The 25,765-nt window shown below is 38.6% G+C and overlaps 1 protein-coding gene across 1 annotated transcript in view; it reads left to right on the forward strand.

Moving 5' to 3' along the window:
* SLC44A1 (solute carrier family 44 member 1) overlaps window positions 1-21,735 on the forward strand; it is a 212,292-nt gene extending 190,557 nt beyond the window's left edge. The window contains exon 16 of the mRNA XM_029203110.1: window positions 21,555-21,735. Within this exon, the coding sequence (XP_029058943.1) occupies window positions 21,555-21,569 (15 nt within the window). The 3' untranslated portion in view covers window positions 21,570-21,735. The remainder of the gene's footprint in view (window positions 1-21,554) is intronic.
* The last annotated feature ends 4,030 nt before the right edge of the window (window positions 21,736-25,765 follow it).

The following is a 25,765-nucleotide window of genomic DNA, read 5'->3' on the forward strand; positions in this document are numbered from 1 at the left end:
CAGATCCCTGGCTAGGGCAACCCTGCCTCAAAGCCTGGAGAAGTGATGTGGCCATTGGCTAAAGTGTAAAATTTGCATAATATTTTAAAAGCTCATTGGAAAATGATACCCTCTAAGTTACAGTTCTTTGGGGGAAAGCCTGGTCTCAGTGTCTTATTCGCAGTCTGCTCAAAGGTAAACATTTTTTCTTCCAAATTCTTAGAGTGGCATCACCAGCCTAAATGAAGAAGGAATTTCAACTAATTTGGACTGCTATCCAGAGAGAAAAAAGTTTGTGGGTGGGATATCCAAGTCATCCAATTCAAAACTCTAGCGTCTTCTATAGCTCTTCCTCTCCCAGTCACCTCGCAGCCCCCAACAAGGAACAAAGCTAGATTTATCTCAGGCCCTGTGTGGGATATAGTAGGTACTTGATAAAAGTTTAGTTATTGAATGGACAAAGGAACAGTGGTAAGGAGAAAAGGAAAGGAAAAGTGGTAAGGAGAAAAGGAAAGAAAAAGAGGGAGCATACTGAGAACCTCAGTATTCAAAATATACCCTAATATTAAGTGTGAGGAAACAGTTCTTTTAGAACTTATTTGGCAATGTGTATTAAAAATCTAAAGAATGTGCACATCCTTTAACCCAAAAATTGAGTGTTTAGAAATTAAGGATGTGTGAAAAGATTTTGCCGTAAACCAGAGTACTGTTCCTAGTTATAAGATATCGCAACGAACCTAAATATCCAAATATAGAGAATCAGGTCAACGAATTACGTTACACCTACACCTGTTCTTCCCCGGTCTTTCTCCTCTCAGAAAATAGCACCACTGTTAAACCAGTTGCTCAAGCTGGAAACCTAGAATCATTTTAAAATTTCCCTCCTTCTCTTTCAACTTGTCATTCCGAGTCCTGCCATTTTCTAAAATATACAGGGTATCGTCTTGTAGATGTAGTAACTTAAGCAGGTAATAGATGCCATCAAGCCTAAAAGCCAATATATAAGGAAGGTTGAATGCTTTCAAGGGTTTATTCACCACCGATAGAGAAAGATGTATCCTCTGCACATCCCTGGGAGATGACTAGGAAAAAGAAAGAGCTATGAAAGGCATTGTTTAAGTAGCCAGGTAAGTGGGAGTTGATGACTCTACAAATATCATGGAAGATGAAATTAATTTGAGAGCCACGGAAAAGGAAGAATTAGAAAATAGTGATATAGGATTTTACATATAAAACATATATACGGTACTATATGGATAATTTAAGAGGTTTTTCAAAATTAATTTTGACTGGATGGGATCAGTACCACCTTAAGATCCTGAGCATCAGGGTCCTCACCCTTGCCCTCTTCCCTCTGGACCCCTTCCACAGGGCAAGAAGTCAACCCAAAGCCCACTTCCTTCCCCTGAGACCACAAAGGACCTCAGAACTCCCTCCTCAAACAAGGCCTGCATGGCTCTCTTCTCCAGGTAGTTCCTCCTAAGGGTGGATCCTGGCTATGGCAGGTGGTGTGGTTGGAGCTTGGATTAGTGGGTTCAGGTATCCACAAGCAAGTGTTAGGGCAAGCAGTGGGGAGAGAATGGGAGAAGGGTCTTCTTTTGTCCTCTTGTCTCAGCCCTGAAAATGTTAGCAGCCACCCTGGATGCAATATTTACTGCTGACTCTTGGGACTGGATGGGATATTAATTTCATCTTCCAACTCCCCATGCCGTTATATCTCCTATCCAACTATTACCTCTACACTACTCCAAGCCCCCAGCATCTCCTGTTGGGGTTCTTGCTGTACTCCCCTAACTAGTCTCCCATCTTCCACTGTTACCCCCGAATCCATTCTTCAACACGGAACAGGCAGAATGAGCTTTCTAAAATAGAAATGAGACCATGTTACTGCCACAGACTGAAAGTACAGTACCTACTCCCTGCCATGGCAGAGAAGCCCTCCAGCTGCATCTGTCCCAGCCTCATTAAGTGCGAGCCACAGTGAGCACCTTTCAGTTTTCAGTGCTTCCTAAGAATTTTTTTCCACCTCAGGGCCTTCAAATACACTGCTCTCTCTGCTTAGAACTTTCTTTCTCAGTTATCACATGACAGATTCTTCGTCCTTCAAGTCCAATTTTTTTCCCTCAGGCAGACCTTCTGCAACCAACTTGTGTACCCCTATTTTTGCCTCCTAGTATCCATTATTTTCCTTCATGGCATTTCATCACAAATCAGGCTTCTATATTTCTTTTTCTTGTTTATTTGTTTAATGCCTGTTTCCCTCTCATCAAATTGTAAGCACCATGTTCATAATGTGTATATCAGAAGTTAGCACTGCAGAGTACATCTATGCAATTAAGTAATCTATCAATATATAATGGAATACTATTTAGTCAACAAAAATAATGTTTTCTATGGGTATTACTGGCATAGAAAATGGCACATGATAGAATTTTAAATGAAAAAAAGGTCATATAGTAATATAATCCCGTTTTTGTTTTTATAAATGTTAATGTATGCTAACGTACGTTTACATACATATTACATGTGTGTGTGTGTTTAAAAACTCTGCAAGGTGTAACAGTGGTTATCTGGGTTGGAAAATTGTGACTGTAGTTTATTTTCTTAATTTTGCTTAACTTTTAAAATACTAATTGTGTATTACCTTCATAAGAACATATTTTAATTTTTATAAATAAATAAATACCTCATATCTACCTGTAAAGAAACTATCGCAGTAAACTGACGTTTTACCTAGAAGCAGTCTAGATGTCCAGCATTAAGGGAATGTTGAAGCAGGGTATGGCACGTCCGTTCAACAAAATGCTAAGCAGCCATTAAAAATCATTGTGATGAATATCACAGCATGGAAAATCCTAATTATATAATATTAACTTAGAAATGAGTAGAAAATGGGATTAAATAATTTTTAAATGATGTCATTGCTTTCAAGTGACAGAATTCTGATTTTTTGTTTGTTCGCCAAATGTTCTATAACATCACTTTCTACAGTTAACTTTTTTATTTTTAAAGGAAGTATGTGATTGAACAATTTATGTATGATCTCACCTTGTTACATGTTATTTTCTTTTGTAAGAATAGTTGTGTAATTTAGTCTTTCTATACCAACTATGTGGAAAAAAAAAACCTGAAATTTCCTCGGATGTGTAATGCATCACTAATTCCACAAGGTGGCAATGTCATAGTTATTAAGCAGCTTTAGAGAATTTGCTAGGATTACGTCGTGCATTGCATTCTTCCTAACATTATTTTTCCTCATATTTGATCTTGATTTACATTGACATTTACATTCCTTTAAGGTTCCAGGATTTTAATATCTTTTATGTTTTTTATTTTTAAATTAGAAATTAAATAACTCCCTTGGCCGGGAAAGAATTCCTCTGCCTTCACTACTACTTTGCTTCCTAAATCTTTTCCATTTTAAAAAATAACAATCAAATAATATCAAATGCTATTTCCTGAAAGCCTTTTTATGAGTGACTCATCGTGTTGGGTCTTTATATACATTTCCCCGTTAACTCTTTTTTTTTTTAACATCTTTATTGGAGTATAACTGCTTTACAATGGTGTGTTAGTTTCTGCTTTATAACAAAGTGAATCAGTTATACATATACATATATCCCCATATCTCCTCCCTCTTGCGTCTCCCACCCATCCTCCCTATCCCACCCCTCTAGGTGGTCACAAAGCACTGAGCTGATCTCCCTGTGCTATGCGGCTGCTTCCCACTAGCTGTCTATTTTATATTTGGTAGTGTATATATGTACATGCCACTCTCTCACTTCATCCCAGCTTACCCTTCGCCTTCCCGTGTCCTCAAGTCCATTCTCTACATCTGCGTCTTTATTCCTGTCCTGCCCCTAGGTTCTTCAGAAACTTTTTTTTTCTTGATTCCATATATATGTGTTAGCATACGGTATTTGTTTTTCTCTTTGTGACTTACTTCACTCTGTATGACTGACTCTAGGTCCATCCACCTCACTACAAATAACTCAATTTTGTTTCTTTTTATGGCTAATATTCCATTGTATGTATGTGCCACATCTTCTTTATCCATTCATCTGTCAATGGACACTTAGGTTGCTTCCATGTCCTGGCTATTGTAAATAGAGCTGCAATGAACATTGTGGTACATGACTCTTTTTGAATTATGGTTTTCTCAGGGTATATGCCCAGTCGTGGGATGGCTGGGTCGTATGATAGTTCTATTTTTATTTTTTTAAGGAACCTCCATACTGTTCTCCATAGTGGCTGTATCAATTTACATTCCCACCAACAGTGCAACAGGGTTCCCTTTTCTCCACATCCTCTGCAATATTTATTGTTTATAGATATTTTGATGATGGCCATTCTGACTGGTGTGAGGTGATACCTCATTGTAGTTTTGATTTGCGTTTCTCTACTGATTAGTGATGTTGAGCATTCTTTACTGTGTTTGTTGGCAATCTGCATATCTTCTTTGGAGAAATCTCTATTTAGGTCTTCTGCCCCTTTTTGGATTGGGTTGTTTGTTTTTTTGATATTCAGCTGCATGAGCTGCTTATATATTTTGCAGATTAATCCTTTGTCACTTGCTTCATTTGCAAATATTTTCTCCCATTCTAAGGGTTGTCTTTTTGTCTTGTTTATGGTTTCCTTTGCTGTGCAAAAGCTTTTAAGTTTCATTAGGTTCCATTTGTTTATTTTTGTTTTTATTTCCATTTCTCTAGGAGGTGGATCAAAAAAGGATCTTGCTGTGATTTATGTCATAGCGTGTTCTGCCTATGTTTTCCTCTAAGAGTTTGATAGTATCTGGCCTTATATTTGGGTCTTTTATCCATTTTGAGTTCATTTTTGGGTATGGTGTTAGGGAGTGTTCTAGTTTCATTCTTTTACATGTCGCTGTCCAGTTTTCCCAGCACCACTTATTGAAGAGGCTGTCTTTTCTCCATTGTAAATTCTTGCCTCCTTTATGAAAAATAAGGTGACCATATGTCTGTGGGTTTATCGCTGGGCTTTCTATCTTGTTCCATTGATCTATATTTCTGTTTTTCTGCCAGTGCCGTACTGTCTTGATTACTGTAGCTTTGTAGTATACTCTGAAGTCAGGGAGCCTGATTCCTCCAGCTCCATTTTTCATTCTCAAGATTGCTTTGGCTATTCGGGGTCTTTTGCGTTTCCATACAAATTGTGAGATTTTTTGTTCTAGTTCTGTGAAAAATGCCATTGGTAGTTTGATAGAGATTGCACTGAATCTCTGGATTGCTTTGGGTAGTATAGGAATTTTCACAATGTTGATTCTTCCAATCCAAGAACATGGTATAAATCTCCATCTGTTTGTATCATCTTTAATTTCTTTCATCAGTGTCTTATAATTTTCTGCATATAGGTCTTTTGTCTCCTTAGGTAGGTTTATTCCTAAATATTTTATTCTCTTTGTTGCAATGTAAATGGGAGTGTTTCCTTAATTTCTCTTTCAGATTTTTCATCACTAGTGTATAGGAATGCAAGAGATTTCTGTGCATTAATTTTGTATACTGGTACTTTACCAAATTCATTGATTAAATCTAGTAGTTTTCTGGTAGCATCTTTAGGATTCTCTATGTATAGTATCATGTCATCTGCAAACAGTGACAGCTTTACTTCTTTTCCGATTTGGTTTCCTTTCTTCTCTGATTGCTGTGGCTAAAACTTCCAAAATTATGTTGAATAATAGTGGTGAGTGGACAGCCTTGTTCTGTTCCTGATCTTAGTGGAAATGCTTTCAGTTTTTCACCATTGAGAAGGATGTTGGCTGTGGGTTTGTCATATATGGCCTTTATTATGTTGAGGTAAGTTCCCTCTATGCCTACTTTCTGGAGGGTTTTTATCATAAATGGGTGTTGAATTGTGTAGAAAGCTTTTTCTGCATCTATTGAGATGATCATATAGTTTTTCTCCTTCAATTTGTTAATATGGTTTATCACATTGATTGATTTGCATATATTGAAGAGTCCTTGCATTCCTGGGATAAACCCCACTTGATCATGGTGTATAATCCTTTTAATGTGCTGTTGGATTCTGTTTGCTAGTATTTTGTTGAGGATTTTTGCATCTATGTTCATCAGTGATATTGGCCTGTAGTTTTCTTTCTTTGTGACATCTTTGTCAGGGCGATTGTGGCCTCGTAGAATGAGTTGAGGAGTGTTCCTCCTTCTGCTATATTTTGGAAGAATTTGAGAAGGATAGGAGTTCTTCTCTAAATGTTTGATAGAATTTGCCTGTGAAGCCGTCTGGTCCTGGCCTTTTTTTTGTTGGAAGATTTTTACTCACAGTCCCAATTTCAGTGCTTGTGATTGGTCTGTTTATATTTTCTATTTCTTCCTGGTTCAGTCTCGGCAGGTTTTGCATTTCTAAGAATTTGTCCATTTCTTCCAGGTTGTCCATTTTATTGGCATATAGTTGCTTGTAGTAATCTCTCATGATCCCTTTTATTTCTGCAGTGTCAGTTGTTACTTCTCCTTTTTCATTTCAAATTCTATTGATATGAGTCTTCTCCCTTTTTTTCTTGATGAGTCTGGCTAATGGTTTGTCAATTTTGTTTATCTTCTCAAAGAACCAGCTTTTAGTTTTATTGGTCTTTGCTATTGTTTCCTTCATTTCTTTTTCATTTATTTCTGATCTGATATTTATGATTTCTTCTGTTAACTTTGGGGCTTTTCTGTTCTTCTTTCTCTAATTGCTTTAGATGTACGTTCAGGTTGTTTATTTGAGATGTTTCTTGTTTCTTGATGTAGGATTGTATTGCTATAAACTTCCCTCTTAGAACTGCTTTTGCTGCATCCCATAGGTTTTGGGTCGTCATGTTTTCATTGTCATTTGTTTCTAGGTATTTTTTGATTTCCTCTTTGATTTCTTCAGGTATCTTCAGTTATAAAGTTCTTCAGTTTTTAAGTTCTTCAGTTATTAAGTAGTGTATTGTTTAGCCTCCCTGTGTTTGTATTTTTTACAGATTTTTTCCTGTAATTGATATCTAGTCTTATAGCATTGTGGTCAGAAAAGATACTTGATAAAATTTCAATTTTCTTAAATTTACCAAGTCTTGATTTGTGACCAAAGATATGATCTACCCTGGAGAATGTTCCATGGGCACTTGAGAAGGAAGTGTATTCTGTTGTTTTATGGATGGAATGTTCTATAAATATCAATTAAGCCCATCTCGTTTAATGTATCATTTAAAACTTGTGTTTCCTTATTTATTTTCATTTTGGATGATTTGTCCATTGGTGAAAGTGGGGTGTTAATGTCCCCTACTATGATTGTGTTACTGTTGATTTCCCCTTTTATGGCTGTTAGTATTTGCCTTATATATTGAGGTGCTCCTATGTTGGGTGCATAAATATTTACAATTGTTATATCTTCTTCTTGGATTGATCCTGTGATCATTATGTAGTGTCCTCTTTGTCTCTTGTAGTAGTCTTTATTTTGAAGTCTATTTTATCTGATATGAGAATTGCTACTCCAGCTTTCTTTTTGTTTCCATTTGCATGGAATATCTTTTTCCATCCCCTCATTTTCAGTCTGTATGTGTCCCTAGGTCTGAAGTGGGTCTCTTGTAGACGGCATATATACAGGTCTTGTTTTTGTATCCATTCAGCCTGTCAATGTCTTTTGGTTGGAGTATTTAATCCATTTACATTTACGGTAGTTATCTATATGTATGTTCCTATTACCAATTTCTAAATTGTTTTGGGTTTGTTATTGTAGGTATTTTCCTTCTCCTGTGTTTCCTGCCTAGAGAAGTTGTAAAGCTGTTTTGGTGGTGCTGAATTCTCTTAGCTTTTGCTTGTCTGTAAAGGTTTTAATTTCTCCATCGAATCTGAATGAGATACTTGCTGGGTAGAGTAATCTTCGGTGTAGGTTCTTCCCTTTCATCACTTTAAATATGTCCTGCCACTCCCTTCTGGCTTGCAGAGTTTCTGCTGAAAGATCAGCTGTTAACCTTATGGGGATTCCCTTGTATGTTATATATTATTTTCCCTTGCTGCTTGTAATATTTTTTCTTTGTATTTAATTTTTCATAGTTTGATTAATGTGTGTCTTGGCATGTTTTCTCCTTGGATTTGTCCTGTATGGGACTCTCTGTGCTTCCTGGACTTGATTGACTCTTTCCTTTCCCATATTAAGGAAGTTTTCAACTATAATCTCTTCAAATATTTTCTCATTCCCTTTCTTTTTATCTTCTTCTTCTGGGACCCCTATAATTTGAATGTTGGTGTGTTTAATGTTTTCCCAGAGGTCTCTGAGACTGTCCTCAATTCTTTCCATTCTTTTTTCTTTATTCTGCTCTACAGTAGTTATTTCCAATATTTTATCTTCCAGGTCACTTATCTGTTCTTCTGCCTCAGTTATTCTGCTATTTATTCCTTGTAGAGAATTTTTAATTTCATTTATTGTGTTGTTCACCATTGTTTGTTTGCTCTTTAGGTCTTCTAGGTCCTTGTGAAACGTTTCTTGTATTTTCTCCATTCTATTTCCAAGATTTTGGATCATCTTTTTTGTCATTACTCTGAATTCTTTTTCAGGTAGACTGCCTATTTCCTCTTCATTTGTTTGGTTGGTGGGTGCTTACCTTGCTCATTCATCTGCCGTGTGTTTCTCTGTCTTCTCATTTTGCTTACCTTATTATGTTTGGGATCTCCTTTTCACGGGCTGCAGTTCCCGTTCTTTTTGGTGTCTGCCCCCAGTGGCTCTAAGCATGCGGGCTTCAGTAGTTGTGCCTCCCAGGCTCAGTAGTTGTGGCTTGCAGGCTCTGGAGCACAGGCTCAGTAGTTGTCGCGCATGGGCTTAGTTGCTCCGCGGCATGTGGAATCTTCCTGGACCAGGGATCGAACCCATGTCCCCTGCATTGGCAGCCAGATTCTTAACCACTGTGCCACCAGGGAAGTCCCTAAATTTTTAGATTACTTATAACCCTTTTATTTTAGAGATATATTTGTCACACTGCTGATTATTTCCTTAGAATAGACTTCTGGAAATAATAGTACTAGATCAAGAGGTGAGGGTACTTCTTTATGAAGGTTGATACATTTTGCCAAATCACTCTCTAGAAAGGTTCTACCACTTTGCATTTGTACTAAAGTGTATGAATGTCCCTGTCTTCCCAAACCTGGCAGATACTCATGACATTATTCTCATTCACCTTTGATCAACATAAAGCAAAAGATGACAGTCCTTGGTTGTTTTTATTTGCCTTTCTTTATTAGCAAATTAAATATTTTGCATTTATTTATCGACCCTTTTATTTCCTCTTCTGTAAATTCTCTATTCATGTCCTTTGCCAATTTTGCTACTTAGATACTACTTTTCTTGCTGTTGGATAAAAGATTTTTATATATTAGGACTTTTTCAGTCAAATTTGTGGAAAATATTTTTCCTTCTTTATAACTTGTCTTTTAATATTGTTAGTGATATTTTTACCTGTAAATGATTTAAATTTCATGGTAAACAAATTGATAATTAATTTTGTGTTATTTTCTCCTTTCCTTAACCCCCTACATCAGTAAAATACTTATCTATCTTTTCAATTTTTTTCTTTTTAAAAATAAGGTAAAATTTATGTTCTATTTTTAATAGTTTTATGTCTTTATCTTTCATATATCTTAATAGCTGTAAATAATTTTAGGATATTTTATGAAGTGAGGACTGTGGATGGGCTCAAAATGGTGGAGTGGATGGGCTCAAAATGGTGGAGTAGAAGGATGTGCATTCACTCCCTCTTGCGAGAGTACAGGAATCATAACTAACTGCTGAACAATCATAGACAGGAAGACACTGGAACTCAAAAAAGATACCCCACAACCAAAGACAAAGGAGAAGCCTCAGTGAGATTGTAGGAGGGGCGCAATCACAATAAAATCAAATCCCATAACCGCTGGGTGGGTGACTCACAAACTGGAGAACAACTATACCACAGAAGTCCGCCCACTGGAGTGAAGGTTCTGAGCCCCACATCAGGCTTCCCAACCTGGAGATCCAGCAATGGGTGGAGGAATTCCCAGAGAATCAGACTTTGAAAACTAGCAGGCTTTGACTGCAGGACTTTGACAGGACTTGGGGAAACAGAGACTCCACTCTTGGAGGGCACACACAAAGTAGTGTGCACATCAGGACCCAGGAGGAAAGAGCAGAGACCCAACAGGAGACTGAACCAGACCTACCTGCTGGTGTTAGAGGGTCTGCTGCAGAGGTGGAGGGTGGATGTGGTTCACCACAGGGACAAGGACACTGACAGCAGAAGTTCTGGGAAGTACTCCTTGGCATGAGACCTCCCTGAGTCTGCCATTAGCCCCACCAAAATGCCTGGAGCCTCCAGTGCTGGGTTGCCTCAGGCCAAACAACCAACAGGGAGGGAACCCAGCCCCACACATCAGCAGACAAGTGGAATAAAGTTTTACTGAGCTCTGTCTACCAGAGCAACACCCAGCTCTACCCACCACCAGTCCCTCCCATCAGGAAGCTTGCACAAGCCTCTTAGATAGACTCATCCACCAGAGGACAGACAGCAGAAGCAAGAAGAACTACAATCCTGCAACTTGAGGAACGAAAACCACATTCAGGGAAAGATAAACAAAATGAAAATGCAGAGGATTATGTACCACATGAAGGAAAAAGATAAAACCCCAGAAAAACAACTAAATGAAGTGGAGATAGGCAATCTTCCAAAAAAGAATTCAGAATAATGATAGTGAAGATGATCCAAGACCTTGGAAAAGCAATGGAGGCAAAGACTGAGAAGATGCAAGAAATGCTTAACAAAGACCTAGAAGAATTAAAGAACAAACACCTAGAAGAATTAAAGAACAAACAAACAGAGATGAACAAAACAATAATTGAAATGAAAAGTACACTAGGAGGAATCAATAGCAGAATAACTGAGGCAGAAGAATGAATAAGTGACCTGGAGACAGAATGGTGGAATTCACTGCCACAGAACACAATAAAGAAAAAAGAATGAAAAGAAATGAAGACAGCCTAAGAGACTTCTGGGACAACATGAAACACACCAACATTCGCATTATAGGGGTCCCAGAGGAGAAGAGAGAGAGAAAGGACCCAAGAAAATATTTGAAGAGATTATAGTTGAAAACTCCTCTAACATGGGAAAGGAAATAGCCACCCAAGTCCAAGAAGTGCAGAAAGTCCCAGGCAGGATAAACCCAAGGAGAAACACACCGAGACACATAGTAATCAAGTTGACAAAAATTAAAGACAAAGAAAAATTTTTAAAACAACAAGGCAAAAACAACGAATAATATACAAGGGAACTCCCATAAGGTTAACAGCTGATTTTTCAGCAGAAACGCTGTAAGCCAGAAGGGAGTGGCATGATATATTTAAAGGGATGAAAAGGAAGAATCTATAACCAAGATTACTCTGCCCAGCAAGGATCTCATTCAGATTCGATGGAGAAATCAAAAGCTTTACACAAGCAAAAGCTAAGAGAATTCAGCACCACCAAACCAGCTCTACAAAAAATGCTAAAGGAACTTCACTAAATGGGAAACACAAGAGAAGAAAAGGACCTACAAAAATAAACCCAAAGCAATTAAGAAAATGGTAATAGGAGCATACATATCAATAATTACCTTAAATGTGAATGGATTAAATGCTCCAACCAAAAGACACAGGCTCGCTGAATGGATACAAAAACAAGACCCATATGTATGCTGTCTGCAAGAGACCCACTTCAGACCTAGGGACACATACAGACTGAAAGTGAGGGGATGGAAAAAGATTCCGTGCAAATGGAAATCAAAAGAAAGCTGGAGTAGCAATACTCATATCAGATAAAATAGACTTTAAAATAAAGAATGTTACAAGAGACAAGGAAGGATACTACATAATGATCAAGGGATCACTCCAAGAAGAAGATATAACAATTGTAAATATTTATGCACCCAACATAGGAGCACCTCAATACATAAGGCAAATGCTAACAGCCATAAAAGGGGAAATCGACAGTAACACAATCATAGTAGGGGACTTTAACACCCCACTTTCACCAATGGACAGATCATCCAAAATGAAAATAAATAAGGAAATACAAGTTTTAAATGATACATTAAATGAGGTGGACTTAATTGATATCTATAGAACATTCCATCCAAAAACAGCAGAATACACTTCCTTCTCAAGTGCTCATGGAACATTCTCCAGGGTAGATCATATCTTTGGTCACAAATCAAGACTTGGTAAATTTAAGAAAATTGAAATTTTATCAAGTATCAGTGATAGTTTTACTTCTTTTTTCCAATTTGTATTCCTTTTATTTCTTTTTCTTCTCTGCCATGGCTAGGACTTCCAAAACTATGTTGAATAATAGTGGCGAGAGTGGACATCCTTGTCTTGTTCCTGATCTTAGAGGGAATGCTTTCAGTTTTTCACCATTGAGAATGATTACTGTGGGTTTGTCATATATGGCCTTTATTATGTTCAGGTAGGTTCCCTCTATGCCTACTTTCTGGAGAGTTTTTATCATAAATGGGTGTTGAATTTTGTCAAAAGCTTTCTCTGCATCCATTGAGATGATCATATGGTTTTTATTCTTCAGTTTGTTAATATGGTGTATCACATTGATTGGTTTGCGTATATTGAAGAATCCTTGCATCCCTTGGATAAACCCCACTTGATCATGGTGTATGATCCTTTTAATGTGCTGTTGGATTCTGTTTGCTAGTATTTTGTTGAGGATTTTTGCATCTATATTCATCAGTGATAGTGGTCTGTAATTTTCTTTTTTTGTAGTATCTTTGTCTGGTTTTGGTATCAGGGTGATGGTGGCCTCATAGAATGAATTTGGGAGTGTTCCTTCCTCTGCAATTTTTTTGGAAGAGTTTGAGAAGGATGGGTGTTAGCTCTTCTCTAAACGTTTGCTAGAATTCACCTGTGAAGCCATCTGGTCCTGGACTTTTGTTTGTTGGAAATTTTTAATCATTTTTCTGTATAATACTTTTTATCCTTTGACATAAAATCACTTACCAGCTGTTTACTATCTGCCAAAAAGGCCTCTGCAATTTTAACTAGAAGACTATTAGGTATATAAATTAATTTGGAGAAAATAATTTTTAAAATAATTCTTCCCATGCAGAACTTTGATTTTATCTCAATTTTGTTTAAATCTTCTTTCGTGTCTCTTTATGTGTCTGTGTTTGTGTGCTTTAACCACAGTTCTTATCATGTGGGGCTAAATAATTTCTTACTAAAGTTTTTTATAGTTCTTTTCTCTTTTTTTATTGAGATATAATTTACATATCATAAAATTCACCATTTTAGTGTACTATTCATGGTTTCAGCATAGTCACAAAGCTGTGCAACCATGTCTATGATCTAACTCCAGAACATTTTTCTCATCCACAAAAGAAACCCCATGCCTTTTAGCAGTCAATACCTCTTCCCCTCACTCAGCACCAGGCAACCACCAATCTACTTTTTTTCTCTATGGATTTGCCTGTTCTGGATATTTCACGTAAATGGAATCATACAATATGTAGACTCTTCTGTCTGGCTACTTTCACTTAGCATAATGTTTTAGAGGTTTAACCAAGTTGTAGCACATACCAGTACTTGACTCCTTTTTATGACTGAATAACATTCCATTGTATAATATACCACGTGTTGTTTATTCATTCGTCAGTTGATGGATAGTTAGGTTGTTCTCACCTTTTAACTCTTATGAATAATGCTGCTATGAACATTTGTGTACGAGTTTTTGTGTGGATATACGTTTTCAATTACCTTAGGTATATACCTTGGAATGGAATTGCTAGGTCATGTGGTAACTGTGTTTAACTTTTTGAGGAACGGCCAAACCATATTACACAACAGCTGCACCATTTTACTTTTCCGGCAGCTATGTACGAAAGTTCCAATTTCTCCATCTTTGCCAATATGTGTTATTTTCCATCTTTTTGATTGTAGCCATCCTAGTGGGTGAGAAGTGGTATCTCATTTTGGTTTTGCTTTGCATTTTCCTAATGACTAATGATTTTAAGCACCTTTCCATATATTTATTGGCTGTTTGTATATCTTCTTAAGAGAAATGTCTATTCAGGTGCTTTGCCCATTTTTTAATTGGTTAGTTTGTCTTTTTGTTGTTGAGCATAAAATTTCTTTCCATACTATGGATACCAGATCCTTATCAGATATCTGATTTGCAAATATTTTCTCCCACTCTGTGGGTTGTTTCCTTCTCTTTCTTATAGTGTCCTTTAAAGCATAAAAGTGTTTAATTTTGATGAAGTCCAATTATGTATTTTTTCTTTGGTTGCTTGTTCTTTTCTTGTCATATATAAGAAACCATTACCTAGGTTGTAAAGATTTAGTTTTCTTTTTCTTCTGAGAATTTTATAGTTTTAGCTTATATATTTAGATCTTTCATCTATTTTTAGTTAATTCTGTGCACGGTGTAGGGTATGTGTTGAACTTTCTTCTTTTGTATGTGGGTATCCAGTTGTCCCGTCACTCTTTGTTGAAAGACGATTCTTTCCCCATGAAATGGTCTTGGCAGTCTTATCAAGGCCAAAATTAATTGACTATGGATGTATGGGTTTCCTGCTGGACTTGCAGTTCTATTCCATTGGAATTTATGTCTGTGCTGAGTTTTCAATGAATACCGGAGTGAAATGAATACATTCTGTTCTCTAACAAGTACCTGGAATATAGTTGAACACTGGCCCATGCTTCTTACCTGTTGCCTGGTGTGGGTAAGAGAATGACATCTCCTCTAAGAATGAGGGTCATAAGAGGGACACGCACCTGAAAAGATGGTGGAACTGTAGTCTGCTTAGAGACAAACTGACAAATTAGGCCCGAATTCCAGCCCATATAGTGTGGTTAAAAGAATTTGAAGCCTTGTCAATTTTAGGCAAATATAACTCCATACACTCATCTCAGCATCCTCAAATTCATCTGGTAAATATTTATTGATCCCCTCCTCTGTACCATGCACGATAAAGCAGCTTTGATTTGAGACCTTTTATTTCTGGCCTACCTCCAACATAAACTATTTGCAAAGTTACCAAAAACAGTACGTTGACTATATGAGATTATCATTTTTTGGTCAAAAACAGTTGAATGGTGGCTCTAGTTTGTGAACAGTTGATTATAGCCCTTCTCTTTGTCAATAATTAGCTAGTAGGCCAACTGCAGTATCTGTTCAGGCCACTCCTTGTTAAAGGTAATAAAATCTTATCGTTTGTGTATAATAAAATGCTTGTCTTTCGGTTCCACTTTGTTGAAGATGGGGGCACAGGAATATTCAGGATTGCATAAAACATCCAAAATGATATCAGATTATTAACAAGTGATGTATAAAGAAAAGGGCAGAGACAATGATTCCCTGGGCCTGGAAGCTTTGTCTATCTTTAGAGATCAAAGCTTTGTTGCAGTATGATCTGTTAGAACAACCAAAGACTGACCCCTCTCTTCCTCTTTGCTGTTGCCAGAGATCCTGTAGTAGCATAATAAGTTTGTGTCTGGTAATGTTTAATCTTGATGACAGCTGGAACAAGAATCATCATCCCGAACCCTGGAGCAAAGATGGTTTTCTGCTCAGCATAAGTTTTATTACAGTACATTAAAGTGAACTCAGAAAGACGGACCAGACTTTTAAATGAAATCACTCCTTTTTAAGTTGTTTAAAATTGAGCCTTCCATTGGACATTATAAAAATGAAAAACTTCTGTTTGTCAAAAGACAGCATTAAAAGAGAGAAAAGGTAAACCACAGACTGGAAAAATATTTGCAAAACGCACTTAAAAATGGACTCACCTAAAATGTATAAGGAACTTCTGCAAATCAGTAAGATAAAGACAGGTAACCCAAATGGGTAAAAGACTTGAATAGGCACATCACAAAAGAGGATAGTCCAATGTCCAACGAGCATATAAAATGATACTGAACATCTTTAGTTATTGGGGACATGCAAATTAAAACCACAATGAGATACGACTACCCACCCACCAGAATGGCTAAAATTCAAGGTGTTGACTAGGTTGTGGAGCAATTGGAACTCTCGTACACTGCTTGTGGGAAAATAAATCAGTACAAGCACACTGGAAACTTGTTTGGCTGTAGGATTAAAGCTAAAAATAGGACTCCCCTGGTGGCACAGTGGTTGAGAGTCCGCCTGCTGATGCAGGGGACGCGGGTTCGTGCCCCGGTCCGGGAAGATCCCACATGCCGCGGAGCAGCTGGGCCCGTGAGCTGTGGCCGCTGAGCCTGCGCATCCGGAGCCTGTGCTCCGCAACGGGAGAGGCCACAACAGTGAGAGGCCCACGTACCGCAAAAAAAAAAAAAAAAAAAAAAGCTAAAAATAAATATATATCCTAAGATCCGGCAAGTCCACTCCTGGTTATGTACCCGACAGAAATGCATGCACGTGTGCACCAAAAGACGAGTTCAATGATGTTCATGGAAGGATTATTTCTAAGAGCCTCAAACTGGAAACACCTCAAGTTTCCACAACAGTTGAATGGATTAATAGATTGTAGTATATTCATATGATGGCAAACTACACAGAAACGAAAAATAATGAACTACAGCTAACTTGAAACAATATGAATAAATCTCACAGATATAATGTTGATCAGAAAGCTAGACACAAAAGAATACACACAGTGTGATTTAATGGTTAAATCAAGATTAAGAACAGGCAAAACTAATCTATGGTAAAAGATATCAGAATAGTGGTTACTTTAGGGAGTGCTTTGACTGGAAGGGGTCATGAGGGAGTCTTCTTGGGTGCTGGAAATAGTCTATATGTCAATCTAGATGGTGTTACATGGATACATACATGTGTAAAAATTCATTAGTTATGTAAGATTTGTGCACTTTATTGTATTTAAGTTGTAATTAAATTTTTAAAGGTATGCTAAAAAAATTAATTTTTCCAGACACCATCCTCTATTCTGTGAAGTCAGACCCCTTTTCATCCCCAGCAGGCAACTAGGGGGGAATCTCTGAAGGGGGTAAAACAGGACGTAGGGTGGCATCAGAAGCAGGGAACCATAGTAAAATTAGGGGGTTAAGTGGAAGTCTACATACTGAAAGTAGAGGACCTGAGGCCTCCTTCCCCCTCTGAGCTCCCAGAAATCTAGTAACCAGGCCTTCACCCACCAAGCATGAGATTGGAAGATTATTCTCTGGGGAATCTGACTAGGCCAAGGGAAAATACCTAAAGATGTTGACACCCAGAGTTCTCCAACTAAATGGCCCAGCGAGATGACCCTGTAGTAGAGCTCTTGAATTCCAAAATATACCCACAAATAAAAAGCTTCCAATTAGTTTTTAGTGCCCCATTCTTTTTTTTTTTTTAATTGAAGTATAGTTGATTTACAATGTTGTGTTAGTTTCTGGTGTACAGCAAGGTGATTCAGTTATATATATATATTGTATATTCTTTTTCAGATTCTTTTCCATTATAGATTATTACAAGATATTGAATATAGTTAGTGCCCCATTCTTAAATAAGAATTACCAGGCCCCTGAGGCAAGTCTCTACCATGAAAGGCAGAGATCAAAACAAAGAGAAAACAACAACAACAAAATGACTTGGAGAAAAGGACTGTAAGATGCAAGAACACTTTTTAAGAAATTACTAAATTAAGGTACATGATAGAGAAGATTGTATTCATTAAAAAGTTTGGTTATTTAAAAGAGGAAGATTCAGGGAAAAGAGGTTGGGGGAGGAACAGAGGGCGGGAGAGAGGGAGAGAAAGAGAGAAGGGAAGGGGAGAAACATTATACATCGAAAAAGGATCAAGAATCAGAGCAACACTGGCTTTCTCAAGAGAGCACTTGAGAGCTAAAAGAAAATGAAAAGACAATTTCAAAATTCAGAGGGAAAATGATTTCCACTGTAGAACTCTATAATCTATACAAACTATGAAATAAATGTGAGGGTAGAATAAAAACATTTCAAATACACAAGGGATTTACATGGAATCATACCAATCATCATCAAAGAAAACTGATCACTCAATGTTGTCTACATACAAAAGAGAAAATCATCATAATAAACTGTTTTTATTTCATGGAGGTAGAGTGAGAAAAATTAACAAGTCAAAAGAAGGCATGATGAAATTTGAAAAATAATAATAATATATGAGTAAAAATTTGAAACCATTTGAATTTACTTTTTATTCAACAAATATGTACTGAGTGTCTACTTTTTGCCAGCATTGTTTTAAACACTGAGGGTACAGAGGTGACGAAAACAGAAGTCTTTGCCCTCATAGAGCACATTAGGGAAATGTTTAAATAATAATTATACATCTGCTTAATGAAATGTTATGTAACCGTTGAAAACTTACATGAATACCAGAAACACAGGAAATGTGTATAAAATAATGCAAGGTGAAAGGGACACATGCTGTGGACGAAGACAAAAGGGAAGTAATAAACCTGAAAACAGGTATTTGAGGATGGCAGAATTACAAATTAATTTTTCCTTTTTCAAAATTCCCTTTAATTTTATATTGGTTTTTCTTAACAGACAAGGGAAACATCAAAAATCTTTTTTAATAAAAGTGATAAAAATCCTATGTTGCCTATTTAAAATTCTATGCCAAGTATTTCATTTGGAAAGCATTGTTGTTACTTTTCAAATATTTTTGTTATCTGAAATCTTTATAGCTATTAGCCCTTAGCAGGATGCTAAAGGATATTGTACTTAAATTCAGGTTCCATGTAAGAAATTTTTCTAGGAAGTGGTATTATCTCTCTTCCTTAAGAGAGAGAATGGGAAATTACCCACTCCTGATGGGAAAAACATGGCCACTTGGTTAAATATTATCATGAAATTTTTCTTTCTACTCCAGCTATGCAGAGAAAGATAAGGGTGTTGGAAAGAATGCAGATCCAGTGTCAAATCGGTGGCTAGAAAGAGCGATTAAACATTGTCTGTTAATTAGCTCCAGAGCTAATGAGCTCTGTGAGTGGGGTAGGTAGACTCCCTATAACTGAATGAGAGAAAAGTCTCTGCCTGTTTAAGGGCAGTTGATACTATAGTTTTCCATACGGGACACTAGTATTCCTGGCCCATGTGAGAATAATACAGTGGTGATGTTTCTGAGGTACTTTCCACAGGTGGTAGTGAAAGCCCATTTTACCACCATGTGTTTGTGTCAAACAAGAGATTTCAGGAATCTCCATGTGAGTTACTGTGTAGAGAATTCCTTTATATTGTATAGGAAGCAAAGCTTTCTTGGACTAGCTAATTTGATGTAGTCTTGGACATGAAATCTGAGAAGACTGTTCTGGGTTCCCAAGGGATCTGACACAAAGAGAAAACTCAGGATAAACGTTCTAATCACGCCTGGGGATGAGTTAGATGCTGTGAGTTTTTTCATGTTCAAGGGTAGTAGGAAAGGTATTGCATCAAAGTGTCATATAAAATCTTATTCAGTTAGACTATACACTTTGTTTACATTTGGCTTTTAAAATAATATTCTAAAATTTAAAAATAGGAGGAAAGCTAACTGTAATGTGGTCTCCTGGATGGAATCATGGAATAGAAAAGGACATTAGGGGAAATTAATGACATGAGAATAAAGTATGGAGTTTAGTTAATAACCATGTACCAGTGTGGCTTCATTAATTGTGACAAATGTACCATAGTGATGTAAGATGTTAAAAATAGGGGAAACTGGGTGTGGAGAATATGGAAACTCTTTATCTTTGCAACTTCTCTGTAAACCTAAATCTCTTCTAAAATTTAAGTTTATTTAAATTAAAAAATATATAGGAGGAAAGAACTATTATCTCAATCTCAGACAAATCACAATTTTGGCATAAGCCTAGTGCTCAGGCCACATGACTGCAGCTAAGCATCAACCACTATCGGGTATCAGTTGAATCCCAGTTTCTGTTATTTTCAGCGACAGGGAAAAAAGTTGAAACTGCAAATCAAGATACATAAAAATCAGAAAATATGGAACTGATAAGACAGCAAAGTTTAGATTTGGGCTGTGGAAAATAGGAAGCCATTGTAATTTCCTGAGTGAGGAGGTGATGTAGTGAGAGTGACAGCTGAGGGATTTATTCTATGAGCAGTTTGCAAAATGGGTTGAAGTTGGGGAGAAGTTGAGGCAGGGGGATCAGCAAAGAGGCGACAGCTGGAATGGTAAACAAAAATCTTAAGACTAAAGCCCTAAAATGGAGCTTATGGCAAAGGTTTCAAGCAATGTTATTCTTAGTGCCACATACAACCTCTTTTAGGCACCTGGGGACAAGCAGAGCCTACTGTGGAGACAGCTGTATCAGACGATCTTAGTTTGCCTGTTTCCATTAGATATTTGAGTCATAGAACCACTTTCCTTGTTCCAGGTCCAGGCTCTCCTGGTGTCTTGTCAAGACTGTACCTTGTCACCTCTGCTTGTCCTATAGCGGCCCAGTGCTTGTTTGATAGTCAAACTTGAATCAATGCTTCTTTTTATTTTTAACCCATCCTAATGGGTTTTTAAAAACTTATCTGGAAATGATTTCAAACTTACAGAAAAGCTGCAAGAATAAGAATGGTACACTGGGGCTTCCCTGGTGGTGTAGTGGTTGAGAGTCCGCCTGCCGATGCAGGGGACACGGGTTCGTGCCCCGGTCCGGGAAGATCCCACATGCCGCGGAGCGACTGGGCCCGTGAGCCATGGCCGCTGAGCCTGCGCGTCCGGAGCCTGTGCTCCGCAACGGGAGAGGTCACAACAATGAGAGGCCCGTGTACCGGAAAAAAAAAAAAAAAAGAATGATACACTGAACACCATAGACTCTTGTTACACCTATCCTTAAACATTTCTCCCTCTCTCTCTCTCTGTCTCTCTATATACATATATATATGTATGCACATCTAATATTTTTTAACTACTTGAGAACAATTTGCATACAGCATGGCCCTTTACTGCTAACTACTTCATTGTATATTTCCTAAGAATTAAGATATTCTGTTCCTTGAATTGAACTGAACTACGGGAACACCCATCATCCTGGTCTGACCTCTCCCACCGCTCAGTCATGGGAGTGAAAAATCCAAAGTTTTATTTGAATTTTGGGTTTGGGTCTTTGTACCGCAGAATCCGATTTTTCAGATTAGTTTTGAATTTGATTCATCATGTGTTTGACTCAGTTGTTCAGCTATTCTGAAAACATCTTTGTGAATTAGTAATACTGATACCAAATAATGGCAAACACTAACCTACTATTCATTACAAAGTGTCAGGCACTGTTCTAAGCACTGTCTACTTAGTAACGCGTTTAATCCTCACAAAAACCTGAAAGAAACTTACCATGATTATCTTCATTTTATAATGGGGAAACGTAGGCATAGAAGTTGAATAACTTGCCCAGAAATGAACAACTGATAAGGGGGCAAAATCAGGATGAACCCAGGCTCTCAGATCTCTTCCTTGTCTGTTAACCTATGTGTGTGTGTGTGTGTAGCCTTCTTACATTTCACAGTGTCTTCTCTAAAGATGATCCCACACTATTTCTTGTTATTGATTGCTTCTCATTGTGTCGTGTTCCCCTAGGAGAGATGCATTCATTTTCTTGTTGTGTTTATTTTTCAGTTGAGGGGAAGGTGACTGGTCCCATGAGCCCAGGAGAATGAACTCAGAGGAGGCTGTTTACACGAGGTTCTCCCGCTCACCAGCTGTTGAGAGTCTGTGGATGAAGAGCAGGATCTTATTACTTCAATGGAAGCCTGGGACCATGTTCCCAACCACCAACCCACCAAGAGGATTTGGTACAGTGGGGCTGCCTAATAAATGATTCATCAGAAGCATTTGATACAAATGTGTCTTGCAGCAGCCTCTTTAAATTTAGTGTTGCCTTCTTATCTAGCCTTGCGTGTGTTTAATGATCCCACTGCCTCTCACTCCAATGCCAGTACTGACCTGAAGGCTGTATCCACAATGGAATTCTCTTCGTGCAGGCTGGGTCTGTCCTGCTTGACAGCTATTTATAGAGCCAGTGTGGGTTAGTAACTATTTACTGAATGCCAGTTCCATGCCAATTGTTAGGCTGGGCGCTTTACAAACATTTAATCCTCACAAAAACCCTGTGAGGTTGAACCTATTATCTCCATTTTGCCCATGAGCAAATGGAGGCTCAGAGAGGTTGTGCGCTGTGTATAAGGTCACACAGTTGGCAGAGTCAGGGCTCAAATTGAGATGAAATCCAAAGCCCCTCCACTTTAACACGCTGCTTTGCCCATCACTGCTCCAGAGATCACTAGCCCACCATATCATCACTGGCATTCCTCTCATAAATAGAGGTGGGGATGGCAGTGTATGTGATGGGAAGTGTCTGAAAGGGAGGGTCAGGGAGCTTTAGAGGCACTGAAAAATCACAGAATTACTCTCTAAGAAAAATAACACAATGCTCTTTTAGATCAGAAGTTGATAAACTGTGGCCTATGAGTCAAATCAGCCCCCAACCTCTTTCTGTAAGTTAAGTTTTACGGGAGCACAGCCACACCCAGTCCTTTATGTACTGCCTAAGGCTGCTTCTTCTCCACAATGGCAGAGTTGCGTAGCTGTGACAGAGGCCATATGGCTCTCAAAGCCTAAAATATTGACTCTCTGGGCCTTTCTAGAAAAAGTTTGCTGACACCTGTTTTAGATGACTTAGGAAGAGAACCAATAGTTTTTATTAAGGCCAATTAATTATTTTTTTCATTTGACTGAGAAAACGACTTAAAGATTCATACTGCTAAGGCCGTCACTGGTGGTGGTGGACTGGGGCATGGGGGTGGGGCTGTAGGGATCCAACCAGTGGAGGTTAAGGGACAGGGAGGAGAAGGGGGAAGTCTGGGCCTCTGGGTCCCCACCCAGCTCCTCCCCCCAGACGCATCCCACTCATGTCCTTCCGATTTCCCCTGCCAAATCAAGTCTCCTAAAATAACTGCTCATAAACTTGTAAGTGGCTTCCCACTTACAAAATGCTCAAATTCCAACACCCCAGCTGGGAATATAGAGACCAAAACAATCTGACCCCTATGAATCTCTCTCTCCACCCGTCTTATTCTTTTTTTTAATCACGAGGAAGTCACGCCAAGTTTGGGTTTATATTTCAAAGCCAATGTACTTGTCTTTGATTCACTTTTATGTAAGCAGAAAAGTAAACATATAATAGTTGTAGGCGATAATAGGAAACCAGGCTGAGCTTTCTCATATATGATGTATTGATTCTTCACCTAAGCTAAGAGTTATATAAACAGGGACTTCCCTGGCGGTCCAGTGGTTAAGACTCCGTGTTTCCACTGCAGGGGACCTAGGTTCGATCCCTGGTGGGGGAACTAGGATCCCACATGCCCAGCAGCGCAACAAAAACAAAAAGTTATAAACAAAAGAGAAGTTTATAAATGTTTCAGTTACTTTCCTACAGAAGTCACTCTCCAATTGTGTTTAGAAAAAAACTATTCCAGCTAAGGTTTTTGTTTTGTTTTTAAATTGTGTTATCATAAGCTCTCTCCCACGTTGCTGTGTATTTTTCATAAAGATAATTTTTCATGGCTGAGAATATTTCATCTCCTATATGTTCCAGAATTTTCCTAATATTGCCCGGGTATTTGGACATTAAAGGTTGCTGTTTTCATTTGTTTCAACTCCTATCTCTATTGCCTCTCGTTATTCTTCTCCTTCTTTTTCACCTTTGCTCAGACTGTTTTCTTGGCTTGGGAAGGATCCTGTTGTCCTTTCCCGTCTGCTTAAGTCCTGTCACCTTCCCCCTTCAATCTCCGATTGCTAGGAGAGAGTTCAGATTGACCTTTAGAATGACGGATTTCAAGAGACTCAGTTCCCTAGAAGGTGCTGACATGGTACCATCTGAACTTGACTGCAGTGGCACTGCAGTATCAAAGGGCTCAGACACCATTATTTCCTGGTGCTGTACTCAAGAATGGTTTATTTTAGAAAAGAATAATAGATAGCGGACATATACTATGTACTTTCCATATGTCAGGCATTATCGTAAGCACTGTATATACATTGTCATTTATCTTCCCGACAACCCTTTCAAGTGGGTCCTGTTAATACTCTCATTGTACAAATGAGAATATTGAGGTACAGAGAGGTTAAGAAATCACCCAAGGCCACACCACTGATAAGTGGGAGACTTGGCATTTGAATTCAGACAGTCTGGTGTCAGAGTCCTGGAGCTTAGCCAGTGAAATAGAAGTGCCATCAACTCACAACGGCCCTTTCTCTCCCTAGTCTCAACCACGCAGTCTCAATCGGGCCCATACCATCTTCAGAGTATATGCAGAGGGCCTCAGAGGGGCTGCTGAGCAATGTTCTTACTAGGAGCAGTGAGCCTCTTCCTCTGTGTTGGAGAGACCTGGCTGGGGGCCAGCATCCTTTCACACAGAGGAGCTCAAGAGGCAGATAAATTTGCTGTGTCCTTGGTCATTCTCTGAACATGATGAATCCAGGGGCATTTCCAGAGCCAAGGTAGGATGTGAGGGAAACACCTGTGTCTTCCAGACCTCACTTATCTCAGTGTCCCAGGGGCCTAGCATAAAAGCAGGCCATCATTCATGGGGAAGGGATTGTGACATAGTAACATCATAATGGCTACAGTTTAGTTAACTGCCCCTCTCATGCTCTCTCCCAGGAAAGAGTGGGACCCCTTGTGATGGATCTTATGAGAGTGAGGGTGGGGAGAAGAGATTCAGAGTGCATTCCAAAGGTGAGTACAATTGCAAAGCTGAGTCAGAAAGGGAATGCATAGTAGCTGGCCTCTAGTTTGAAGAATGAGAGAACCTCAGGGTTTGGAAAGATGTTAAAGGTTATCTCTGCCAGTTATTTTCCAGTGCCTGATCCCCCTAAAACAGCTCTGACAAGGAAATGCCCAGCCCTCTGTTTGGATACCTCCACTGATGGGGACCTTCCAACCAAACAAAAATCCATCCCAGCTCGGTACGGTTCTCTTAGAAAATTGGACTTTTTGTTGAGTGGAAATCTATCTTCCTGTAGCTTCCACCAAATCAGGTCTAACTCTATCTGTGGGAGGCTAGAGGACAAGCCAGATTCCTCCTCCACACAACAGCCCTAGAGAGATTTGAAGCCTAAATGACTGTGTCCTCCCTGAGTTTTTCCTCTCCAGGCTAAATACTCACAGGTGCTTTAATTGTCTCTTCTCACATGGTTTCCAGGCCCTTTGTCAGATTTGTGTCCACTGACTGCTTCCCGCTTTGCTTAGAGCTCTCCAAGTATGGAGTTAGAGCACAAGCTCACGTCAGACCAGAACCATCCCTTCCCTCCTATGAGAACTTATAGGATCAGAAATTAGTACTCCAAGTTCCAAGGGGTTCCAGGGATTTTGGGTGAATTTATTTTTGGTCAGAAGGGGGCAGGAAAAAAAAGAATGAGTTAGATTTCTGTGGTTAGGAAGAGATGATAATAGATAATATTTTTTGAATGCTTATTACATGCCAGACACTGTGCTTAACACCTAATATGAATTCTCTCATTTAATCCACTCAACCACCCTTACAGGTGGTACTGTTATGATGCCCATTTCACAGCTGAAGAAACTGAGGCTTAGAGAAGCTCAGGGTTTTCCGAGGCTATGTAGTGTATGTCAAGACTCAGGCCAGATATTAACAGGGAGCAATGGGTGAAGATTTGGCTTCAACAAAGAGCTGCATCTGGCCAGTGATTATGCTTCAGAAAAGCCAGGTATGACAGTGAAAACTGGTTAGGGGTGAGAATAGGACTTCTAAGACCCCAGAGATCAAGGAGCAGAAAGCCATGCCATGGTGGCACAGAAGGATATG

The sequence above is a fragment of the Monodon monoceros genome, unplaced genomic scaffold, assembly GCF_005190385.1.
Source record: "Monodon monoceros isolate NGI ecotype Baffin Bay Population unplaced genomic scaffold, NGI_Narwhal_1 Super_Scaffold_5, whole genome shotgun sequence".
NCBI lineage: Eukaryota > Metazoa > Chordata > Mammalia > Artiodactyla > Monodontidae > Monodon > Monodon monoceros.